This window comes from Trifolium pratense, linkage group LG2 (genome assembly GCF_020283565.1).
Source record: "Trifolium pratense cultivar HEN17-A07 linkage group LG2, ARS_RC_1.1, whole genome shotgun sequence".
NCBI classification, from domain to species: domain Eukaryota; kingdom Viridiplantae; phylum Streptophyta; class Magnoliopsida; order Fabales; family Fabaceae; genus Trifolium; species Trifolium pratense.
Genome location: NC_060060.1, coordinates 42,384,811 through 42,408,013, shown reverse-complemented (window position 1 = coordinate 42,408,013; position 23,203 = coordinate 42,384,811). Strand labels below are relative to the sequence as shown.

Genomic DNA, 23,203 nt, shown 5'->3' with positions numbered 1-23,203 from the left:
TCCTGCTAATGAAAGACAGCAGCTTTTTCCATGCTGGATAAGAAATCATGACGGTCTAAGATAACATTTGAAATTTCTGAAAATTTAATTTGGAATCCGTTTGAATTGACTTATTTTTTAACTTATGCAAAATAGTTTATAAAGATAATGAGTTTTTATGTATGATTTATAAGTTTATCATTGTATAGTTTATCAAAAATTTATGAAAATACAATTTTCGTTATTTACGTCTTATAAATTAACATAAAAAATTGAAATCATTAAGAAGAGTGAATTATTTCATAGACATATTTTAGATGCACACTCAAGTAATTTCAATGATCAAATCATGAAATCAAGACTCCCTGGTAAAGATCACATCATAATCTGTCCACAACCATTTGGAGAAGTCAGCATCCTGATCATCACTTCCTCCTTCGTCATTCAAGTTGCGTATCCTCGATTCAGTTCGAATAACTATTTCACTATAAATGATCTTTAAGAAAATATTTTTTGTCATTTTCATGAAGTTTCATTTAATTTACAAAAAAAAAAACTTATTTTTAAAATAAAAAATTATTTTTATAAATTATAAAAGATTAACGAATATGCACCGTCACTATTATATTGGTTTGAACTTCTTTTTTTGTTACACAACCAAATAAAATTCTCTAATTTTCCACACCATATTCATTATTTCAAAAACACTCTTAACAAATGTTCTCATTAAACAAGTTCTCACATAAAATTAAATAAAGAACAACGGTGAATTATAGTTCTTAATCCGTGTACTTGGATTGAGTCTAGAAAAAATACTTCTTTTTCATGGAACTTTTACCTTTGTCTATCTTAAAAGGATAAAAGATGATCGTGTTGACCAGAAGAGAGCGACTTCGCCAGCGTTTACGGTGGTTGAGAGCGTTGAAACCCCTGTTGAAGCGGAGGGGGGTTGTGTACCTGCAGGCACTCCGACGCTCAAGTCAGTTTGTGTATGTAAAGGTTTTCTTGGCTAAATAATGCGTACCTTGTAAATGAAGTGGAGTCACATATATATAGCCCCCAGCGCAGGGCCAAGGCCCTTGATGGCATTAATGGCCATCAAGTGGCTGCCGGAAAACGGCTTGGAGGCCTTGATGAGCAGTAAATGTTCATCATTCCGGTTTACGGTCGTTACGATACGTAGGAGTATCTGACCGTTGGAGGGTCGAGCACGTCTTGCGGGCTCTTCGTGGTATACTTGCTCGGGTCGTATTTGTTCGACACCCTCTGAGGCTCGAGCGTGATGCTCGGTCCAGAACAAAAGAGAAATAAAAAAATATAATAAAAGTTTAGTAAAAAAGAATGACCTTTAATGATCGTCAAAATTTTCATGTGAGATTTTCACTATAATTGAGTGATCAATTGAATGAGCTAATAAGACATACCCAACACATTGAAATATGGAAGAGATACTTAATAATTCTTGATTTATAAATGATTTGTTGCTATTAAAAATTACTAAATTAAAGTTAACGATGCATAGATTTTTACTTATAAAGTGATATGCCAATTTCCCATTTATCATATGAAAAGAGAATAAAAGACATGGCTAAAATTGTAAATTTTGTTCAAGCTTTGATCATCTTTCTTTCTCTAATTGTTCTTGCAATTGCAACTAGAGACCGTAAGTTCTTTTTTCACACATATTTCAAAGTATATATTCTTTATCATTTACATGATTATTTATCTCTTTTTAATAAATTCCTTTATTATTAATTATTTGACATTACAGATCGTCTGTTCTGTTCTACTAACAATGATTGTCAACACAATAAATGTAGTGCTAATTTTGTTCCGAAGTGCATTTGGATTATTTGTGGCTGCCAACCTTTGAAAAAGTAAAGTTAAAATATAAATCTATGCTATGCTCAAAGCTTATTATTTTCTTGTAAGTTATGATGATATTGGTAATTGAAGAATAAATTAAATAAATACTATATAGTATTATTACCTCGGTACTGTTTAAGTTAGACATGTAAAAAATTAATGTTATACACAATATATTTAATCCTTTTAACTTGTTCATGTTATATAAAAAAAATATCTTTAGCGTATCAAAAGTTGAATTTCTTTTCCTGCTAATGAAAGACACAAGCATTTTTCAAGTTGGATAAGAAACCATGCCGATTTAAAATAATATCTGAAATTTTGATTTGAGGTTTGTTTGAATTAACTTATTTTTCAACTTACTCAAATAAGTTTTATACAAATAAATAAATTTTTATGTATTATTCATAAATTTGTCAACATAATTCATGAAAAAATAATTTATAAAAATACAGTTTTCATTAGTTATAGCTTATAAATTAACATAAAAACTGTATGAAAACTGTATAATATTGTCAAGAACTATAGTAGCACTAAATTGCAGGTCCATTAGTAAAGTTCCAATCTTGTGTCTCAAACTACTCTTAAACACATGTATCATATAATATTTATCATGCTTATGTCCTTGGGTTTTATCTGCACAACATAAAACTATACTAGTAAAACCATGAGTTTGACCAAGAAATGATACAAAAGGGTGTTAAAAGAAGTTACATGCAAATCAAAAAATTTAAACTTAAAACTCAATGTTGATGAAGTTTGTCCGGTTTGTTGTAAGGCATGCATAGATACTTAGTGTTAGTCCCCTGGTTCCTAGGAGAAATGGTCCTAGTAATTCAGAGTTCGAACACGAGGTAAGTAAAGTCTGATAAAAAAAATTATTCTACCCAAGAATCGAACTTGGTTCTCTCAAACGATCTGTCCTTTAGTGAAGTTCATTAACCACTTGAGCCTAATATTTTGGTTTAAGGATTGAGATTTAGAAGAGAGATGAAAGGCCGTATACATTCAGCAGTGCACTACCATCCATTAAAAAAAAATTATGCATTAAATGGTTTTTGTTACGAAGGCAAAAGAATGAGTGGAAAAGAGAAAACGTGCATGCAAAGCAAAAGCTTCAATTTGGGTTATCGGAGGAGGTAGTCCACCGTAGCATTAGCTAAAATACTACTTACACAAATTCAAATAAATTTATTTTTGGCTTAAAATTGAAGAAAAATATTGAATCTCTTAATTTCTACATACAAATTTGTGTTTAAAGGATATATATTATCAATGTAAATTTGTTTTACGTACTGTGCAATGAGAGTCCAATATTCTTCCAAGTCATATGCTCTTTTAAGTGTATTTTTTGGAATTTCTTTTTGGTCATTATGTATTTTTTTAATTTTATTGCATGAAATAGAAAAGTAGTGAGTTCTTATTGACAGGCAGTATAAACAAATTTACGCTGAAAATGATAATATACGTCCAATTTTAACTATAATTTAGTAACTATATGTAAATTTTTTAACCATAATATTTTTTTTTTTAAAATGGTAAAAGTCAATAATCAGTTAATGTCAATACTTTTCTCTATCACTGGAATTTGAACTCGAGACATTTTTATATCTTAACACACTTAATCCTTAGTTCAAATCAGTTGAGTTAATCACTCCACTCTTAACCGTAAATTTTTTATTTTGGCACCCAAAAATATGATAGTATTATACAAGCTCCTAATTTCCATTTATGTCACCTAATTGCTTGGAACCAAATCTCTCTTCCTAAAGATGCTGGTAGTCTTAAAGTATGAGAGTTTTAAATAAGGCTTACATATCGATATATTTTCCCAATTTTCATATGCAAATATCTCCTCGACAGCGATGCCTATATATACTACTCCCTACGTTTTTTTTTATTTATTTTTTGTTTTTTTAAATGTCGTTTTAATATGAAGTTTTCAACATAGATAGTGAATTGTTGTATTTTTTAAAAAAAAATTTACTTTGTTTAATCCATCATTTATTTTTTCTCCCCAAATAAATTTAGCATATATATTCTTTCTCTCTCCACTAAATTTTATGATAAATGAATTGAAGTTATTGAAAAAATAAGAATATAATTGACAAATTCGTCATTACTCAACACTATTATATCTCTTATGAAATTTTACCTTTATCTATCTTGAAAGGATAAAAGAGAAAAAAAAATTAATAAAACTTTATTAAAAAAAATGACCTTTAGTGATCGTCAAAATTTTCATGTGAGATTTTTACTACACTTGAGTGATCAATTGAAATAGCTAATAAGACATACCCAACACATTGAGATATATAAGAGATACTAATAATTCTTGATTTATAAATGACTTCTTGCTATTAAAAACTATTAAAGTTAACAATGCATAAAGTTTTACTTATAAAGTGATCTCGGCCAATTTCCTATTTATCATTTGAAAAGAGAATAAAAAATATGGCTAAAATTGTCAATTTTGTTCAAGCTTTGATCATCTTTTTTTCTCTGATTGTTCTTGCGACCAGCGACTGTAAATTTTTTTCACACATATTAAAACATATTCTTTATCATTTCATAATTGTTTATCTCTTTTTAATAAGTTTCTTTATTATTATTTGACATCACAGATCGTGTGTTCTGCTCTACTAATGATGATTGTCGACACAATGAATGTAGTGCTACTTTTGTTCCGGAGTGCCTTTGGATTATTTGTACCTGCCAACCTTTGAAAAAATCAAGTTAAAAAATAAATCTATGTTATATTTAAGCTTATTATTTTCTTATAAGTTATGATATTGGTAATCGAAGAATAAATTAAATAAATACTATATTATTGCCTCAGTATTGTTTAAGGTAGACATGTATAAAATTATTGTTCATGTTATACACAATATTTAATCTTTTAGCTTGCTCCTAGATAATGATATATATAGTTCTTATGTCAATCATTCCTATATCAAGACGAATTACTGCATTTTTAAAAATAAATTTTACACCTACTAATTATCTATTTGTTATTATAAAAAAAACTACTAATCTACTAGTAAATTAATTAAAAATGTTAACATGTGTTTTAACATTTTAAAAATTTAAATTTTGTATTTTTCAATTTAATATTGTCAAAGAGCACATCTTTATTCAAAATTAATTCGAAGAAAATAAAATGATGGTGTTTTAGGAAAATTAAATTAATAATTAATTATGTATAAAATTATATAAATTAAAATCAAATACTCCTATAAGAAAAGTATAAATAAAAAAAGAAGAGAGATAATTCGTTACTTCTTTTCCTGCTAATGAAGGACACAGAAACATTTTTCAAGTTTGATCCTTTAGCCACATTAATTCTATAGCTTCAGCTAGCAAAGGGTGAAACTCAGCAATATTGCTAGCTTAAGTGATTAAATTAGTTGAGCTAAGAGTTAAGGAGTTGAAGGTATAGAACTCAAGCCCTAACAAAAAGAAATACTAACATAACATTGTAATATACTAACAATTTATTGCATGCTTATACTACTTATGTCAAGTGAGTGCAACAACTTTGCATCTATCTATATACTATTTTTTTTTTTGTCGAGTAACTTAGTGACTAGATTCTTACACATTTAAATGTAAAAAAATACAAAATTTGAGGTTCAAACCCCGACCACTACACTAATATATCTCATAACTATCATCTGAGATACACTTGTAGACCTATCTATACACTATTTTAAGGATAGCTTTTAGATTTTTCTTTAAAATATTATTTCTACTAATGAGTTCTTGCTGTGCTGTTGTCGTCGTGGAGGGAGTTCTATCCATCAATACAAGAGCGGTTAGAAATCAAATGATAATGAAATGAATGCACTAAACGACAAAATACTGAATACACCATAGATTCCTTTTTCATTTTCCCTTCTCCATTTTCCAACCACTCATATTTTCTCTCACACATTTTCCCGGGAAAATGATAACCGTATTTCATCATCATCATCATCACTAACTATTAACTAACTAGATGAGAATCACCATGAGCACCAACACGCTCTTATGCGAAAGCTCTACAATGTTACTACTTCATCAAAATTCATCTCCACTTCTTCGCAGATTCAGATTCCGTTACTTGAAATTCAAACCTCCTTATCGTTCACAATTTCGATGTTTGCTTGATCAAATCGCTATTCAATCGTCCGGAAATGTAATCGCCGCTGCTGCTAAAGCTGTTTCCGTTCACGGCTCCGTCTATTCCGCCATCAATCAAGTTGCTGTCACCGCCGTCGCTATTGCTTCCGGTGCTTGTCTTTCTACTAAGGTTGACTTCTTGTGGCCAAAACTCGATCAACAACCAGGTTCTGTTCTTTCTTCTCTATTTTCTACTTGCTACGCTGATTCTGAATCGATAGAGTTTATTTACGATTTGTGATTCCGATAGAGTGTATAATCTGTTGTTCTTTCATTGCATGCGTTAAAAATTGTCTTATGAGTTGGATCGTTCTACCAATCATTCATCTTGTTGTTAATAATGTTAATTGCAAATAGGATTAGTTTGTTAATAATATAGTTTGGAATTAATTATAACTTAGTTGCAGGTAGTTGCTTGTTAATAATGTATATAACCATTGTAATTTAGGCAAACTATTATGAGTTTACGAGTTGAGTCTACGGAGGCTCCACCAGTTTACCTGGACATGGACTCTGAGTTTGATAAGTTTGTTTGTATCACTTAATTATCTGTATTTTATTCAGAAGCTTTCAAGCTTTCCTCTAATAGAAGTGAATTAATAACATGCAGGTACCATTATCCATGATGGAGTAGATGTTACTGGTTATCCTATATTCAATGATGCAAAGGTATAATATCTTGATTCGCGTTATGACTTGTATGCTTTCTTGTTGCATCATTAAAATACCTTATGCTGTGTGTGAAGGCAGGTACAGAAGGCTATAGATTTTGCAAGGAGGGCACACCGTGGCCAAATGCGGAAGACAGGAGATCCTTATTTATCACATTGTATTCATACTGGGAGAATTTTGGCTGGGTTGGTTCCATCAAGTGGTAAACGAGTATGTACTCTGATAATCTGATTAGCTATTAAAGCTTCAAACTGAATAAATTAACAGTGTTCATATTATCTTTTTACTTTTAAAGATGTGTGAATTGTATGTTGAAACATGTTTCATTTCTTTCTTTTTTTGGGTACATGAAACTTGTTTCATTTCTATTGTTCCTTTATTTGAGATCTTGATATTGCATTTCAGGCTGTGGAAACAATCGTGGCTGGTATTTTACATGACGTGGTTGATGACACTAACCAAAGTCTACATGATATTGAGGAAGAGTTTGGGGATGATGTGGCCGAGTTGGTAGCCAGTGTATCTAGGTTGAGTTATATAAATCAGGTATCATAAAGAAAAATAAAGATTATTGTTTTTAATATTTTTTAATATTGGAGATGGTGCTTTATATCATGGTTGTCAAACTCTAAGCTTAACTCATAAAATCGTAATAGTTTACGACTCTAGGGATCAAAATTGAGTCACCTCACTTTAAAAATTGTTTGTTTAAATGTGAATCGCTTGCATAGAAATTGTGACTTTGAAGACAACTAAACGAGTCTATAAGATAATGATTATTTTTCCCATACATGCATAAAATGACAATAGCATAGTATTTATTTTAAAATACACCCAAAAGCAACATATAAATGATGATAAGACTTTGTAGTGCACAAAGCATTCACAGTTGTAGCACTCAACTCAACAAATGCATCTAACATCCTAACGCAAACCCATCTGCGAAGGAGCTGAATGATATTGTATTGTCTCAATTCTCAAACTCATAGTTCTCAACATAAATAAAGATAATGCTATCAGTAGCTAATTGTTAGATTCCAATCTGCTACGCGCCTTGATAGAGAATAAATAAAGATAAGAGTTTCATATTTGGTAGAGATATAAAGCATTTGAACGCCTTCACCTAACAACTTAAACTTAAGCTTTTTAATTGAATTGGTTGTTGACATGGTATTAAAGCTTTACTACCAAGTTGTCTAAAGTTTGATTTGTGTTGTGCCCTATTCTTGATGATTAAAATAAATTTCGACACATAGTGAGATTGTAAATCGTTTCCATGTATGCACCTAATAGCTTAAGATTTGGAGTTTTAATCTTTGACATTTATATAATATGATTATTGGATATATTGTTGGAAATTCAAGCGTGAGAAGTAGCACATTGGTTAAAAATAAGTTTGGTATAACTGAAAGTGGCCACATACTTATTGCTTAAAGGGTTTTAGGTCAAGAAATATTAGTCAAACACAGTATTCCATATTGGTTAAGAATGGGATATGTCAAAAGAAAGAATGGGATATGTGAAGACCTTGTAATTGAAAAGACCTATTCAGGTAAAGATGTTGTGTCAACTATCAAGTTCATTATTGCAATTTGGAGACCGTACTAGTTTTGGAACTAACCTTTGAAGGGGAGAATATTGGAAATTCAAATGTCAGTAATGTAGTCCCACACTGGTTTAGAATAGATAAATTCAAGACCATATAAATAGTTTAGAAAAAAGAAAGAAAGAAAGAAAGAAAGAAAGAAAAAACCTATATATTGGTTGACTTAATGTTTTGATTCAATATTTGATGTCAAGCTCCGTATTGTGCCTTTTCAACGAACTCGTTGATGAAGACTTTCCTGCTTTTAAAATTCACCTAACATCCTAACATAACTATGGTGCAATATCTTAAGAACTTAGTGATGGCATGTATTTTACTGTTTCATCATATATGTGTATTAGATGCCTGAAGCTCAAAACTCCGAACAACTTTTCATGAGTATCACTGTTTTCTTTTACTGCCATATTATATAATAATAACTACATTATCTTTTGCAGCTGTTACGTAGACATCGAAGGGTAAGTGTGAACCAGGGTGTCCTTGGCCAAGAAGAGGTATAGAGCCTGCATTTGATACATAGCAATTAGCTATTTACGCCTTTAGTATACTTTGGTGTTATGTTAGTTGATAGATAACCAAATATATAGAAAGTTATGCCTGCCTACCATAGGTTTGAACAGTGCAAAGATCAATATCAATATGTGAAGTGAAAAGTTCATCCTATTTTCGTCTTTCAATATAATGGATATTGATATTTTCCTTTTATAAGCTTGAGGTTGGGTCAATGTTATGCATAAGGTGTTTTACTTTCTTTTTTATATATATATTTCTATATGGGAGAGGGAATATTATTAATTATTTAGCAGAGGAGGGAGGCACTGGGCCATACATTCCCCTGTGGGATTCAAACTCAGTCCCTTTGGGTTACAAAACTAGGTATACACCATTGCGCTAATAATACCCACGGAGTTCATGTTTTATTTTATGAAACTAATCTTCCTCAAAAAGTTTGATCTGGCAACATTTTATATATGTCATTGTAAGGCATCTGCTGGCTGGTAAAGATTATATTGAAACTGTGCCTTTTTAGATTTGTAGAATGTAAGTATATTCGACAGTGGAATTGGTATCAGAAAGTTTTCTGATGTGTTTCATTCTTAATCTACTAGGCAAGTAATTTACGAGTCATGCTTTTGGGAATGATTGATGATCCACGTGTTGTACTCATCAAGCTTGCTGATCGTCTTCACAACATGAGAACAATGTACCAGTTCCGAGCTTCTATGTTTTTTTTCCTTTATGCCCAATTATTGACTGTCTTTTTGTTTGGCCCATTTTTTGTCATTCACCTTTGACCTGTCATTCTTTCAAGATGATGTAAAGACTTCTTTAATCTCATGGGTTTTCTCAATGCTTTATAGTTATTTGTTGTGACTTGTGGAAGTTGACTTACTTACAACAGAAGCCAGTTCAAACCAATGACCTTAAGCCATACAGTGTGTTCAACTTTTTGGATAAATAGTTTACAATTTATAGCCATGTCGCATAGGTCGTTTTATTGGGTGAAAATCTTTACTTTGCAGTTATGCTCTGCCATTACATAAAGCTCAAGCTGTTGCACAGGAGACATTAATTATTTGGTGTTCACTTGCTTCAAGATTGGGTCTGTGGGCATTGAAAGCTGAACTTGAAGATCTGTGCTTCGCTGTTCTACAGGTCTAATAACAGTTTTATGTTTCTTTCAATTTGAGAGTCATCAATTATAATGATGTATTTATGTGATAAAATGAGACACGGGATAAAGCAGACAAACAAAGGTCACCAATCACTTTGTAACATCTGCCCACCACTTAGAGGAATTGTATGTGATGCATCAATGAGAAGCGCCCAAAAGGCTATTTTGTTTGAAAGTTAAAAGTACTCAAATCCTTTTTTTCTCATATAAACATTTAATTATTTATGAAACATTAATTACCTCCATTTATTTATTTGAAAATGAGTACTAGGTATAGCTCCACGGACAAAAAAAAGTAGTTCTAGTTGATGAATATATATATATATATATATATTAAACTATTTCCTGGGCCTGAATATCTTATTTTCTTGTGTTTAACTTAAAAGTGAATGATCATCAGAAGTTGTGGAATTTCATTCATGCTTCTGGAAAATAAACAGCAATCTAATAGCATTGATATGACATGACTTTTCCATTATTACAATTATCAACACTTGTAATGTGCACCTTATTTCAGCCTCAAATATTTCAAAACATGCGAGCTGATCTGGCTTCCATGTGGAGCCCTTTGGCCAAAACAGGAAGCCCAAGAAGATTATACGTGAAAGGCAACTTGATACCTTTGGACGAGAAAAGTTCAACATCTTTCTACAACAAATCATTGACATTCAATGAGGGTGTCTGCAGTATGAAGGTACGAATTTGTAAGTGCAGAGGTTCGTTCTACTTGTTTGTATGCATGGTCGTGAGATTTAATTAAACGCTATTTTATGGTTTCCTTGGGTAGTTGCTTTGTGGTTTAGGCTGGTGCTTATTGCAACAGTAACAACTGACACCTAAATGCTTCTGTTGTGCCTGACTGCATAGTATCAAGGAGCAATATTATACTGTTTGTTTGTATGGTATTTTTTATTTATTTTTTGATTGCACTCAATGAAGTTCAGAATATGGTACTGAAACCTTCAAGTGAAATAGGTACAGGATGGGGGAAAAGGGTAATGTAACCGACAACCACAAGACTATGCCAAATGTAGTATAGCAATAATGTGGCAACAAAAGAGAGTTCTATGTTGTGTGTCAATCACATATCCCACACTTTAGATTTTATAAATTATAAATAGCTACATAGATTAGTTGCAAGTATTTTATAGTAAAAAAAACTTTACAAACGATAACGTTAGCTGGCTGCCTCCTATCTGAAGTGACTCTTTGGTAAGCCTTTTTCTTGATGTCAGAGACCCTGATGATTGATAACTGAGGAAATATTCCATCTTTATTGCTTCAAGAAGTCCTGTCAAAGGGCGAGAACATTTTATTTCATTCTGATTATCAGGTTGTTTTCAGGATCTGTTGGAAGCTGTAGTCCCATTTGATGTATTGTTGGATCGGAGAAAACGGGCTAACTTTCTCCATAGTATTGCTAATAATCTGGAGCCATGCACGAAACCAAAAGTTGTTCAGGATGCTGGGTTAGCTTTGGCATCGTTGGTAATTTGTGAGGAAGCGATTGAGCGAGAATTGGTTATATCAGCTTCGTATGTTCTTTTACCCATTATCATTACTGATTCTACATTCTGATATTGTCCAAGGAACATGCCTGTTTTACTTAATGCTTTGTGTTTTATTTAACACAATTTATGTGCGGACTGCTATAATACTCTGGTCTAATCAATTTTGAAGTTCTCAAAAGTTTCCTTCTGTATTTGCAGTTACGTTCCGGGAATGGAAGTTACATTATCAAGCCGACTAAAAAGTGTATATAGTATATACAGTAAGGTATTGGCAAATTCACTTCTTGACCTTTGAATTAAGAATTATGTCCATTGTGTTTTAGCTATGCTCACTGTATAATTGGGTAGAACCATGGCATTATTTAGAGTTAATTATGATTATCCGGGTAAGTTTGAATACAGCGTAGTGCGAGTGAAATCGATGCATATATGGAAAGTTTATGTAAGAGACCCTGGACATAAAAAGAAAAGTTAAGTTCCATGGTTCCCATTAAATTAGTGTCGACCTAGTTAATCACACTAATCATTTCTTTACTATGGTGCAAGAAGTATTGTTGGAAGGAGTGGGGATTTACTAGTCATCAATGTTCATCCATGGCTCCTCCCATCCCCAAAACACTCGCAGAAAATCTAGGTTTTTGGTGTGTTTTTTTCGTTTATATCTTCTTGGGTTGGATAATATGACAAAAATATTGAATCAAATTACTCTTTGGCAGACATTGAATCAAATTACTCTTTGGCACAGATTCTGCACAGCCTAATGCAATTTCTTGGCCCATTTACTTCAGAATAGTTTGTCTCAACTGACATTGAAAAAGCTTAATTGAAAGCAATGAGTGTCTGGAAGAGACTATTGGTGCTGCATTTCTGATTATTAGTTTTAATGTTTGTTTTATTGTTACTACATTATTTTTCATTTATCTTAATAAAATAATTTTATACAACTAGTCATAAATGCTTTTTCCCCCATCAAGCGATGTTAGCACTACTGGTCTCAATATTTTGTTGCCTTCAATTTGTGTGAATTAAAATAATGTTCAGAGTCACGGTTGCATGTTGTGCCAGATGAAACGAAAGGATATAAGCATTGATAAAGTATATGATGCACGTGCATTAAGAGTAGTTGTAGGAGACAAAAATGGTGCTTTACATGGACCTGCGGTTCAGTGTTGCTATAATCTTCTTGACATTGTGCACAGGTAAAATAACGTCAAATTTTAGTCATCTACCAATCATATAATCTACACACCTATAGTCATTCAATACAATAATTTGTATGAAGATATAGATTTAAACTTAATTTACCTTTTTGTAGTGTTATGTCTTGGTAGATCTTTTTGTAATTTTAAGGGAAGTAATCTATAGAAGAAATCCTTCTAAGGAGGAATATAAGAAAAACAAACATATCAACTCCAAATATTTTATTTTATATTGTCCATTCTATTTTCGTTTTCCAATATTTTATTTTATATCAGCTCCAAATATTTTCGTTTTATTCTATGTGGTATAAACATGTGTGCTCATTGTCCTCGTCCTCGATGTAGTGTAAGGTAGATCTGTGTATCTTAGTTACTTAAAGTGTACCCTATTGCTATTGGCCAATATATTAACTCTTATTAATATGTATATTTTAGGCTTTGGACACCAATAGATGGTGAATTTGATGACTACATCCTTAATCCCAAGCCTAGTGGCTATCAGGTTAGGCTTTCTGTTTTTTATGAAATAAAATTAAAATGATCATTTATTATTCTAATCTTTGTGCTTATATCTATTAACTTGCTAAAATTGCAGTCCTTGCACACTGCAGTCGAAGGTCCTGACAACTCACCTTTAGAAGTACAAATAAGAACACAGGTATTTAATTCTTCCTCACATGCTGCAGAGATTGCTTTATTTATAGTCTAGTTGTTAATGTTTTCCTCTATCATTTTGTGTACCAGAGGATGCATGAGTATGCTGAACACGGACTTGCCGCACATTGGCTTTATAAGGAAACTGCAAATCCTTTTTCATCCATAGACGGAATGGATACACCTGAAACAGAAGCATCCTCCTATTTTTCCAAAGATAGAGAAGAGGAAAATTCTTCGGATATTTTATTGAGCAAGTATAAGTCATTAAAGCCTGGACATCCAGTCCTCAGAGTAGAAGGAAGTCACCTACTTGCTGCTGTTATCATCGGGTATGCAACACTTCCATTTCTAATTGATGTTATGTTATAAAGCTATCCGCATTGATATTAGCTCATCTTCATTATCTTTTTCAGTGTAGAAAATGAAGAAAGAGAATTGCTAGTTGCTGTAAGCTTTGGGCTAGCAGCTTCTGAAGCAGTAGCTGACAGAAGATCTTTTTTCCAGAATAAACGATGGGAAGCTTATGCACGGCTATACAAAAAGGTTTCTTTCTTAGCTTAAAATTTATTGGTGATTGATTGGAATATAGGCTGCTTGTGATGAATGGTTTGTGAACACAATACTTACACTTTCTGAGAAGGAAGTAACTGGATGGATCATTGTGTGGTAGTTAAGCTTCCCAACTAGCTTTCTACATGTTGCATTTCCCTCTTAGCCACCAGTCTCTTTTGTTGTGTCGTATTTTCGTTATATTTTGTTCGGAATTACCTTGTCAAGTTGTTTACTGCTGACCCTGCTTCAGGTGTCTGATGAATGGTGGTTTGAACAAGGACATGGAGATTGGTGTACTTGTCTAGAGAAGTACACACTATGTCGAGATGGTATGTATCATAAGGTATGTTTTCTGAGCAGTTAAGAAATTAAAATTACACACTTGCCTTTAATGTTTCATTATTTTTGTTACTCAGCAATGCAGAGACAATGGCACACATACATAATACATCGTAAAGCTTTTATTTTCTTTTCCTTATTTAGATATGCACATTTGTCCTGTCCAGTGCCCACTATCCTTATTCTAGTTCAAATAATCGAAATGTGTTAGAAATGTATGTGCTGCTTAGTAATTACTACAAACACAATATATTTTTGACAGTCTGCTGAAGTGCTGATTCAATTTTTGAAGTCTTAAAGTTGACTATTTAACCCTCAATTCCTCTTAATGATCTAACATATAGTTTTTGTTGGACTCTTTCTCACTAATGGATAATATTTTGGCACATTAAAGGAAATATTTTGTGTATTTATCAAACTCATGAGTGATACCACACAATATCTTTGGTTCCCAGACAGATAGTGTAAAATCTCTTTTTATTGGAAATGCTTCACAATTAACTTTATTATAAACATTTAAATAGAGTACGTGGATGTATTTAATTAATGCAATTAAGTCATGCTGACTGATTTTAATTACTGGTTTTCTTTTTCTTAGACCTAAATAGGTTTGTAAATTATCAAACTGCTTTACTGAAGAACTTCATATAATTATTTGCATCTTTTGCAGCAAGACCAATTTGGGCGCCTGCTGCCAACATTCGTCCAGGTTATCAATTTTACTGAGCAAGAAGAATCTGAATACTGGGATGTTGTATCTGCTGTGTTCGAGGGCAAGCAAGTGGATTGTATTGCATCGCAGTCAAAATTTGACTTGGTTCCGGCAACTTCTGTGGATGCTACCATCAATAATAAGGTTTTTTGCCAACCAACTTATGTTTCCTACGCACATTATCCAAATGGAACTTGCTCATCATTGTCCTATTTTGTTTATTTTCCTGTCAAATATTATCATTGCCAATCAAACAATATAAGAATTATGCAATTTTATCTTAACTCCATGCTATGCAAGTGGTTATAGTTGAACAGCCAGAACCATCTTTATTGTGATTATTCTTGTCTCTTAAATTGGTCAGTGTTGTTGACCATTTACATGGTATGCTGAAGAGTTCTACACCAAGTAGGCTGAAATTTGATCTTCACACAGAGAAATCTTTTTATATTGCTATCAGTATTTATATTTTTGGTAATGGTTGTTGTAGAAAATTTGAAAGTTTAAATGCAATTGCGATGGTAGAAATCAGTTTGTCTAATATATATGCATAATTGGCTGGAATTTATGTAGGTATGAAAGTAGTCTCTCTGATAGCAAATTGAAAGTTGAAATTTCATTCCATCAGTGTTTCAGTAGATTTAAAAAATATTGATGAATGTTTCATTGACTATGTATATATTCATCTTTTAGGTGCGTCTTTTGAGAACAATGCTTTCCTGGGAAGAGCAATTGCGTTCTGAAGTAAGTATCAGCCAAATAAAGCATGATGCAAAGTTTGATGGTCCTCCGGGTCCTCTTAACCTTGGGGAAGTGGTAGTTATATGTTGGCCTAATGGAGAAATTATGAGGTTAAAAGCTGGTAGCAGTGCTGTTGATGCTGCACAAAGAACTGGTTTGGAGGGAAGGCTGGTTTTGATAAATGGACATTTAGTATTGCCTAATACAAAACTCAAAGATGGCGATGTTCTTGAAGTAAAAATCTAAATCATTTTGTTTGCAAAAAATAACATGTAAATAATTGTTTATAGCTTGAATACTGTTAAATTAGATTGGGGGCAGAAATGTGCAAATTTAGAAGGGAAAAAAAATGAGGGTATGGATTGTTGATAGAATAATGTACCTTTTTACAGATTTAAAATGTAATGTAATTCCATAATAGAAAAGTACTCATATTTGTAATGTTCAATTATAAGCAATCTTTAACTACTTTCACTTTATTTTAATGATGCAATTCATAAAATATCATTAAATTAGTTCTTACCACAAAAAAAAAAAGGATCATATATAAAGTTTCATTTTTTAATGATTCTTTTATTCTCATTAAACATGTATTTAAGAAGACACTTTTAAGAATGCACTTATATGTAACCAAAAAAAAAAGAAAAAGAATGCACTTATATTTTTACGAGAACAAGATTAAGTCACTTAATTAAATTTATTAATAAGGTGGTTTTACTTATAACCAAGATTGGAGTAATATTTTTTTGTTATACCTTATTACCCATTACTCATTCCTTGTGGCTGTTGACCGCACAACGATGATTAGTCGTTTAGAATTAGAATTAACACTATCAGTTTCAGTTACAGAACAAACTTCAAAAATTGATACTTCATCACTGTTGCTTACCTTCCAGCCAATCCCTAATGTAATTTAGCATTCAAGCATTACATGGATATTCTATACATTTGAATCAAGATAATCATATAAATAAAATAATGAAATTATAGAAACCAGAAAGAGGGCATTAACAAGGTTCACTCAATGAGGAGACGAATTATCATCATCAAAAACTGATGCCAGATAGAAAAGGCCTCAGAGTGTCACCTACAATTGAAGGATTATCACTGATATCATAATCCAACCTTTCTTGAATCAAGTTTATCTCCAAGCATAGTGACTTTCCAGCAATCAACTTGGACTACAAATACAGAACCCTTCTTCGGAACAACTACAAGTTAACAAATCAAAGCATTTTGGTGAACAAGTTTGAAACCGATACATAATAGAAAAACAACAGAAAATCCAATGCCTGTCATACAATGCATAAGCAAAACAGAAATTTTCTGTTACATTCAAACTTAAAACTTGTATTTTTCTTTGTTCACAACAAGTTCCTTATTAAAAGTAATTGAATGCATGACTGTTTATCGTTAGTCCTCTTTAATTTAAATAAATTAAAAAAATTACTTTCTAAATTATGCTAAAGTTTCAAAACAGAAGTGCAAACTCCTATAATTCATTAATTATCACATTTGCAGTGTATATTCATATAAGCATTAATACTTGAGAAATACACGAATAACAGGACTATAATGCTAAAACAATTTGTATTTTTAAATAGTGAATTACCTTTGAATTTATTATCTTCGGTAATTATCCCAAAAGCTTCTGCAGTTTCACGAATCATGATGCCACCAATTCCAGTAAAATGAGTTAGTTTACACTCCACAACTGCAAAACATAGATGGACATGGTGCAGTCAGTGATAACCAGCAAACAACTATTTAGAACATCGAGGCTAAAATTATTATCTTTGTTTTGCATGAGTCAAAAGTTCAACTTTTTTCTAAATTGAAAAGAGAGTGCATTGTGATCCATCCACGAGGAGTTTGGATATAGAAAATTCTCAACGTGATAACATTAAACTAAAACAACACTCCATAGAAATGCATTTTAAAAAAATTGATTTGATTAAACACCTAAAAACATTCAACATAAGTTCTAGCCACTTTTTAAAAAAAACCAATTGTAAGGACCGTAAAATAAAAAAGGTTATGCATGCCAATTGGAAAGGGACGATTCAAATGGCAAAGTTTCCCGTAGAAAAGGACCTGGCACCTGGTCTGACCTGAACTAATTGGAAACTCATCTTTACTAATGGACAGTTTGACTTATTGCAATAATAAAAACGCAATGACTGTACTTGTAATATCCAAAAAAGCACCAGATAATTAAAATGATTTAGCATTTTCTATTGTAGGTGTTCACACTAATCCAAAAGCAAGTAAAAACAAAAATAGTGTGTGCTCCAACCTAAAATAAAAGCACCGTGTAGATCTGCACCAAGGAGACATTGAGCCAATTGATTATTCCTGAAACATTAAACAGGTTTATTGTCATAATTATAAAAGCCGTGACAGAAGAAAAGTGCTGGAAAACTTGAAGATAAGAAGCTTTCAAATTCAACAATAGCAAAGATACAATAACAATACCCGGTGGATTTAAGCAACAACTTTATATAGTCTTTCCACATTTCATGCATTGGCTTAAAAATGTCAAATCTGTAATCAAAATGAAAAGTGATTAGGGTATAAAAAGAATATCATTGTAGAAAAAATTAAGCAGTTAGAATAAAGTAAAATGTATAATATACTCTTTACGTGTTCCTAGCATGAATCTAAAAATTTCCCAATGAAAGATGAAACAAAATTCCTCACAGCAATATACACTACCACAAACTGCAGGGCTATAGCACAGTATTGATAAGGATCAACAGATTCATCTTGAGTGAAGTTTATAGACCTTAAACTTACTTATGGAACTCTTGAGGAAGATTAAATGATCCGTGTTTCTTATGTTGTTTCATGGACATGTGCTTCTTAGAACGTTTTGAATGAATTTGCAAAGCCCTAGTTTGAGAAGACGAAGAAAGTTTGCGTCCTTGTACAAAATTATCAAGAAGGATATAGCTGTCGATTTTCAAGTTTCGAGAGCCTTGCATGTACTTTTGGGCTGCATCTCCCTTCTGAAGAAGTTCATGCAATATTCCAGAAATTGAACCTCCACTTTCAGAAGAAAACTGCAGAATATAAGTCAATTTAGAACAAACAGGGAAAATATAATCTTTATAAAGAGTATTCAACTATTTATTTAGTTGTGGTAAAATATGCATCTTTCCATGGTCCTAAATATGTTAAAATGTTGCTTCTGAGAAGTTGATAATGAAATGCTGGAAATAAAATACCTCCCCGTTAGTTGTGAGCAGATTTTCATTTACATTCGCAGAAAGTTGGGCATATTCTGGACCATCTTCTTTGTCTGCAAATCAATATATAATTCATGCAAAACCTTCAAAAATTAAGATGAAGAAACTCAAGAAGAAATAATCTTAGTGTTACACAGACAGTACAGTACCTTGCGAAATGGCACGAGCAAAAAGACTGATATTCACTGAACAAGGAAAATTAAAAAGTATCAGCTTAAAGTAGAATTCTAAAACAAACGATAAACAAAACTAAAATCTTATCTATCCAGAAAAATACATTTGGGTTTATCTTATGACATAAACACTTGCATGACTGTTTGAAAGAGCTTACGAAAATAGTTGACGGTATGTTCACAAACTATTTTCAACTTATTTTCATAACCTCCTCTACATAGCTTATTTTCATAAGCTGTTACGTTTTCAGCGTATTCTCTCTTCAATTTTAGAAACAGCGTATACATAAGCTCGTGTATAATAAGTGGTATATTGAATAAGTGTCTAATTAAGTTGTATATCTAAATGCCTCATTAGTATGTATGGTACTAAATAAAAATAATATATCTGAGCAAATCATTCTACATTGTAATAAGTAAATTATTTATTAAATAAAAAAACTTAAACAACATAAAGTTGAATTACCTTTGTTGGGTGTATCTGATGATGGACGAGATAAATTTACGGAAGAATCATTAGAAGTAGATGGTGCAATAATAAGTGATTTGCTATCTTCATTTACAGCGTTTTTGTTTTTCTTTTCTTTCCGGTTATGTTCAGTTTGAACTCGTCTCTCCAAAGCCTCTGCTTGCTTTTCTTTTAGGATATGTTCAGCTTGAATTCTTCTCTCCAAAGCCTCCAATGTTCGTTTCCTTGACTCATCAGCCATATTGACACTCACTTACCTTCATACAATATGAAATAGTTACAGAATAAATAAGTGATGAAAAACACAAAAATATAATAGCTCATAAGAAAATTAGTAGTATCACTTGATTAATTAGTTCTTTACATACATCAAAATATTGAACAAATGTAACCGAGACATTGGACTCAAGTGGTTAATGAGCTTCACCAAAGGACGCATCTTTCTAGAGAATCCGAATACGATTCCTCGGTGGAACAATTATTGGCCAGGTTCTACTTACCTCACAGACGAACTCCAGATTACTAGGGGGGCCTTCCCCTAGAGGGTTAGCGCCAAAAAATTCATTGAACAAATGCATAGTAAAACATTATTATAGTTCTAGTTCTCGTTGTTACTGGAGTTAAAATCATTTAAAGATAATTTTTGGGTCACTGAAGAGATTACTAAGATGGGTCGCAGACTAGGTTGCTCTCTTTAAGACGTTTCGCAGCACCGCCAAAAATTATGCAAGCGGACTATCAATCACGCTGTTCCCAAAATAAAACAGTCCAGCTACAACTATATTGGATTTGGAGTCCTATGCACTGTAGGATCAGTTCTAGAAATACACCCTCAAAAAAGACACACTTTGCCCACTCTAATATGCTACTAAGACCCAACTACCAAAACCTGCAATTCTTAGCGAAGTATTAATAACAGTGCTTCTTGTTATTAGGTTTTAAATTTAGTGGGAAAACCTAATTGGTGACTGGCGGCAAACACTTATCATTTAAGTGTGTGATTCTCGCTGTCAGGTTAGTTGACAACCAAAAAATACTAAATACTATACATCATGCAAACAAATTATATAATAACATGCAAATTTTCCAATAAGAGATGAAACAGAAAATCTAGTTTTCAGCAAAGAAAAAACAATGGCTTCATTAATTGCATTGTATTATCAAGTTGTGAACGGGGAAGAACGATATCAATTTTGAGGGCTGAGGGAAGGAAAATAGAACCTTCAGAAGAAGTTATGAACAAGAAACCACGGTGACTGTTTGAAGACTCGGAACTCAAAAGCGGCGACGTGGGAAAGAAAGAAAGGTTACACTCTCGGCGCACACCGCTGGATGGAAACAGTAGTACAAACAAACTGGAGGACTTACGGCATAGTACATGTTTTGTCCTTTTTTATTTGGTTTTATTAAAAAAAAAACACTGTAAAATTATATTAATAGATATTTTATGTTTTTTTTTTTTTTGCATAATGAATAGATATTTTATGTTACTGTATATCTTAATTAATAACAAACCTATAGAAGTGACACTATAATGTAAGTTTTTTTTTTTTTGTACATAATTTAATCAAGTTCTTAAACTCTTAAATAAGTATTTCAAGTTTTTTCTTATCATAATAAAATTAGGTAATCTAAAATTTTAATTAGGACCCTCAACCTTTAAAAATTTGTATTTGATTCCTAAATTTGTAGAGTTAGCTACAAAGTATTTAAAGATTTACAAATTCAATTAAAAAAAATTTGGTTTAAAGTTTAAACGTATATTTACAAATTACCGATAAATTTAGATAAATTCAAAATTTATGTAAATAGATAAGTTTGAGGTAAATTTTAATAGGAAAATGCTTGATACTACAAATTTCTTTTGTAATCTTCATTATAAGTTTTTTTTTTTTTCAAAAAATAAACGCTTGGTGAAGCAATTTTTTTTACAATAGGCTTGGTGAAGCATGTCTTTCACTTTCTTTCCCTTTTTTTTTTCCTTGTTAAAATAAATGTAATTTGTTTTATTTTACTATTAACCTAGTGGTCAAACAAACATACTCAAAAACACAAAGAGAGAAGAAGTGTGGAGACCTGGAATCAAACTTAAGCACCATTTACTTGAAACCACTAGATTGTATTGTATCAACTAGAGACAAATGTAAATGAAATACTAATGTGTAAGAATAAATTGTGGGATTGATCACAAATCGCAATGTCTCAACCTCAACAATTGTACATTCATTAGCCCTTTCGGGTCATGCTAACATGTTACATGTGTCCTAAGGAAGCCATTACTTTATTTAGATTTTTAGTATGTGTCCTATTTTTCCTATAGGAGGATTATATTGACTCTAAGGATAAGTTATAAAAGTTACTCCAAATCATGGTCTTTGATTTTAATATTCATTAATGGCTAAGATTGATTTATCATAAAACACAAAGTGGGACTTATACATGTTCTTATAAAAATACTAGCACAAGATGAACCAAGGCTAAGTGGAAAGAGAACCAAGAACCTGCATATAGCAAAAAACCAACATACTAGCTACACAACTCATTCTACCACCAATCAACCGAAAAGAAAAAACATTAACTATTCTTGCTCTGATCTTTCTCTTTTTCAACCGTTTTGAATGATCCATCTCAATATAAGGTTCACTATTTAATTCCTCGCTAGCATTAGGATCAGAACCTGTTGAAATATTTTCATGAGATGTTTCCACTTCTACTGACATAGTATTCCTTTTATCCCAAAATAATTGTCACATTTTACTACTGCACACTTGTTGATGCACAATTTTAATCATTAATATCTTTAATTGTGTATTATTAAAAATTATGAAAAATTTATATTTTGATAGTAGTCATTGAGACAAATATAACAAGATCTCATAGACTAATATTTATCTTTATACATTAGTAAAAAAATGTGGTCAAAATATCTTGTATGAATAGTACATACAATCAAATTGTGACAATAATTTTGAGACGGAGGGAGTACATGGAACCTCTTCAAAAGCATTGACATCCATTACTAGAAACCTGTTTGTTTCTTCAACAAAATCATTACAAATTAAATTATTAAATTAACCTATTGTTCAAATTTGTAAAAAAAGAAAACAAAAAAAATTGAACTAACAAAAAAAAAGTACTGTAATAAAATAGAAAAGAAAAGAAGCATACCGTAAAAAATCCTTGTTTTTCGGTGTGATCAAAAAATAAATTTTTGCTTAATAATTATTATAAATTCATTCTCTTCTATTTAAAGTATGTTTTGATAATTTTCCAATACAATAAAAAAATAAGTCTCACTTTGTGTTTTATGATCGGCCAATCTTAGCCATTAATGAATATTAAAATCAAAGGTCATGATTTGACAATAATTTTGAGACGGAGGGAGTACATGGAACCTCTTCAAAAGCATTGACATCCATTACTAGAAACCTGTTTGTTTCTTCAACAAAATCATTACAAATTAAATTATTAAATTAACCTATTGTTCAAATTTGTAAAAAAAGAAAACAAAAAAAATTGAACTAACAAAAAAAAAGTACTGTAATAAAATAGAAAAGAAAAGAAGCATACCGTAAAAAATCCTTGTTTTTCGGTGTGATCAAAAAATAAATTTTTGCTTAATAATTATTATAAATTCATTCTC

The 23,203-nt window shown here is 31.6% G+C and overlaps 2 protein-coding genes and 1 long non-coding RNA gene across 5 annotated transcripts; 2 read left to right on the top strand and 1 right to left on the bottom strand.

Annotated features, from left to right (window-relative positions):
* Positions 1 to 1,128: 1,128 nt before the first annotated feature.
* LOC123906000 lies at positions 1,129 to 4,683 on the top strand. Of its 2 annotated transcripts, XR_006808660.1 has the most exons (3): positions 1,435 to 1,642; positions 1,751 to 1,856; positions 4,470 to 4,683. It is a non-coding gene; the product is annotated as an uncharacterized LOC123906000 (long non-coding RNA). The 2 variants fall into 2 exon arrangements; XR_006808659.1 differs by lacking the exon at positions 4,470 to 4,683 and having other exon boundaries at positions 1,129 to 1,642; positions 1,751 to 2,035.
* Positions 4,684 to 5,606: 923 nt separating this feature from the next.
* LOC123905997 lies at positions 5,607 to 16,155 on the top strand. 2 transcript variants are annotated; one of them, XM_045955823.1, is made up of 18 exons: positions 5,607 to 6,173; positions 6,617 to 6,675; positions 6,757 to 6,888; positions 7,084 to 7,224; positions 8,722 to 8,778; positions 9,394 to 9,488; positions 9,808 to 9,940; positions 10,477 to 10,653; positions 11,304 to 11,494; positions 11,669 to 11,735; positions 12,536 to 12,669; positions 13,105 to 13,171; positions 13,265 to 13,327; positions 13,414 to 13,655; positions 13,740 to 13,869; positions 14,129 to 14,221; positions 14,888 to 15,073; positions 15,623 to 16,155. In XM_045955823.1, the coding sequence occupies exons 1-18, from the start codon at positions 5,843 to 5,845 to the stop codon at positions 15,914 to 15,916; spliced, it is 2,592 nt and encodes an 863-aa protein (XP_045811779.1). In that variant the 5' UTR covers positions 5,607 to 5,842; the 3' UTR covers positions 15,917 to 16,155. The 2 variants fall into 2 exon arrangements, with proteins under 2 accessions (XP_045811779.1, XP_045811780.1); XM_045955824.1 differs by having other exon boundaries at positions 6,092 to 6,173; positions 6,753 to 6,888.
* Positions 16,156 to 16,447: 292 nt separating this feature from the next.
* On the bottom strand, positions 16,448 to 20,944 carry LOC123905998 (ribonuclease MRP protein subunit POP4-like). The gene is given in 10 exon segments (XM_045955825.1): positions 16,448 to 16,851; positions 16,853 to 16,881; positions 17,283 to 17,384; positions 17,967 to 18,025; positions 18,146 to 18,214; positions 18,467 to 18,732; positions 18,898 to 18,971; positions 19,068 to 19,103; positions 19,558 to 19,817; positions 20,782 to 20,944. Coding segments are annotated over 9 exon segments (1,014 nt in total). The 5' UTR covers positions 19,802 to 19,817; positions 20,782 to 20,944; the 3' UTR covers positions 16,448 to 16,716.
* Positions 20,945 to 23,203: the final 2,259 nt, after the last annotated feature.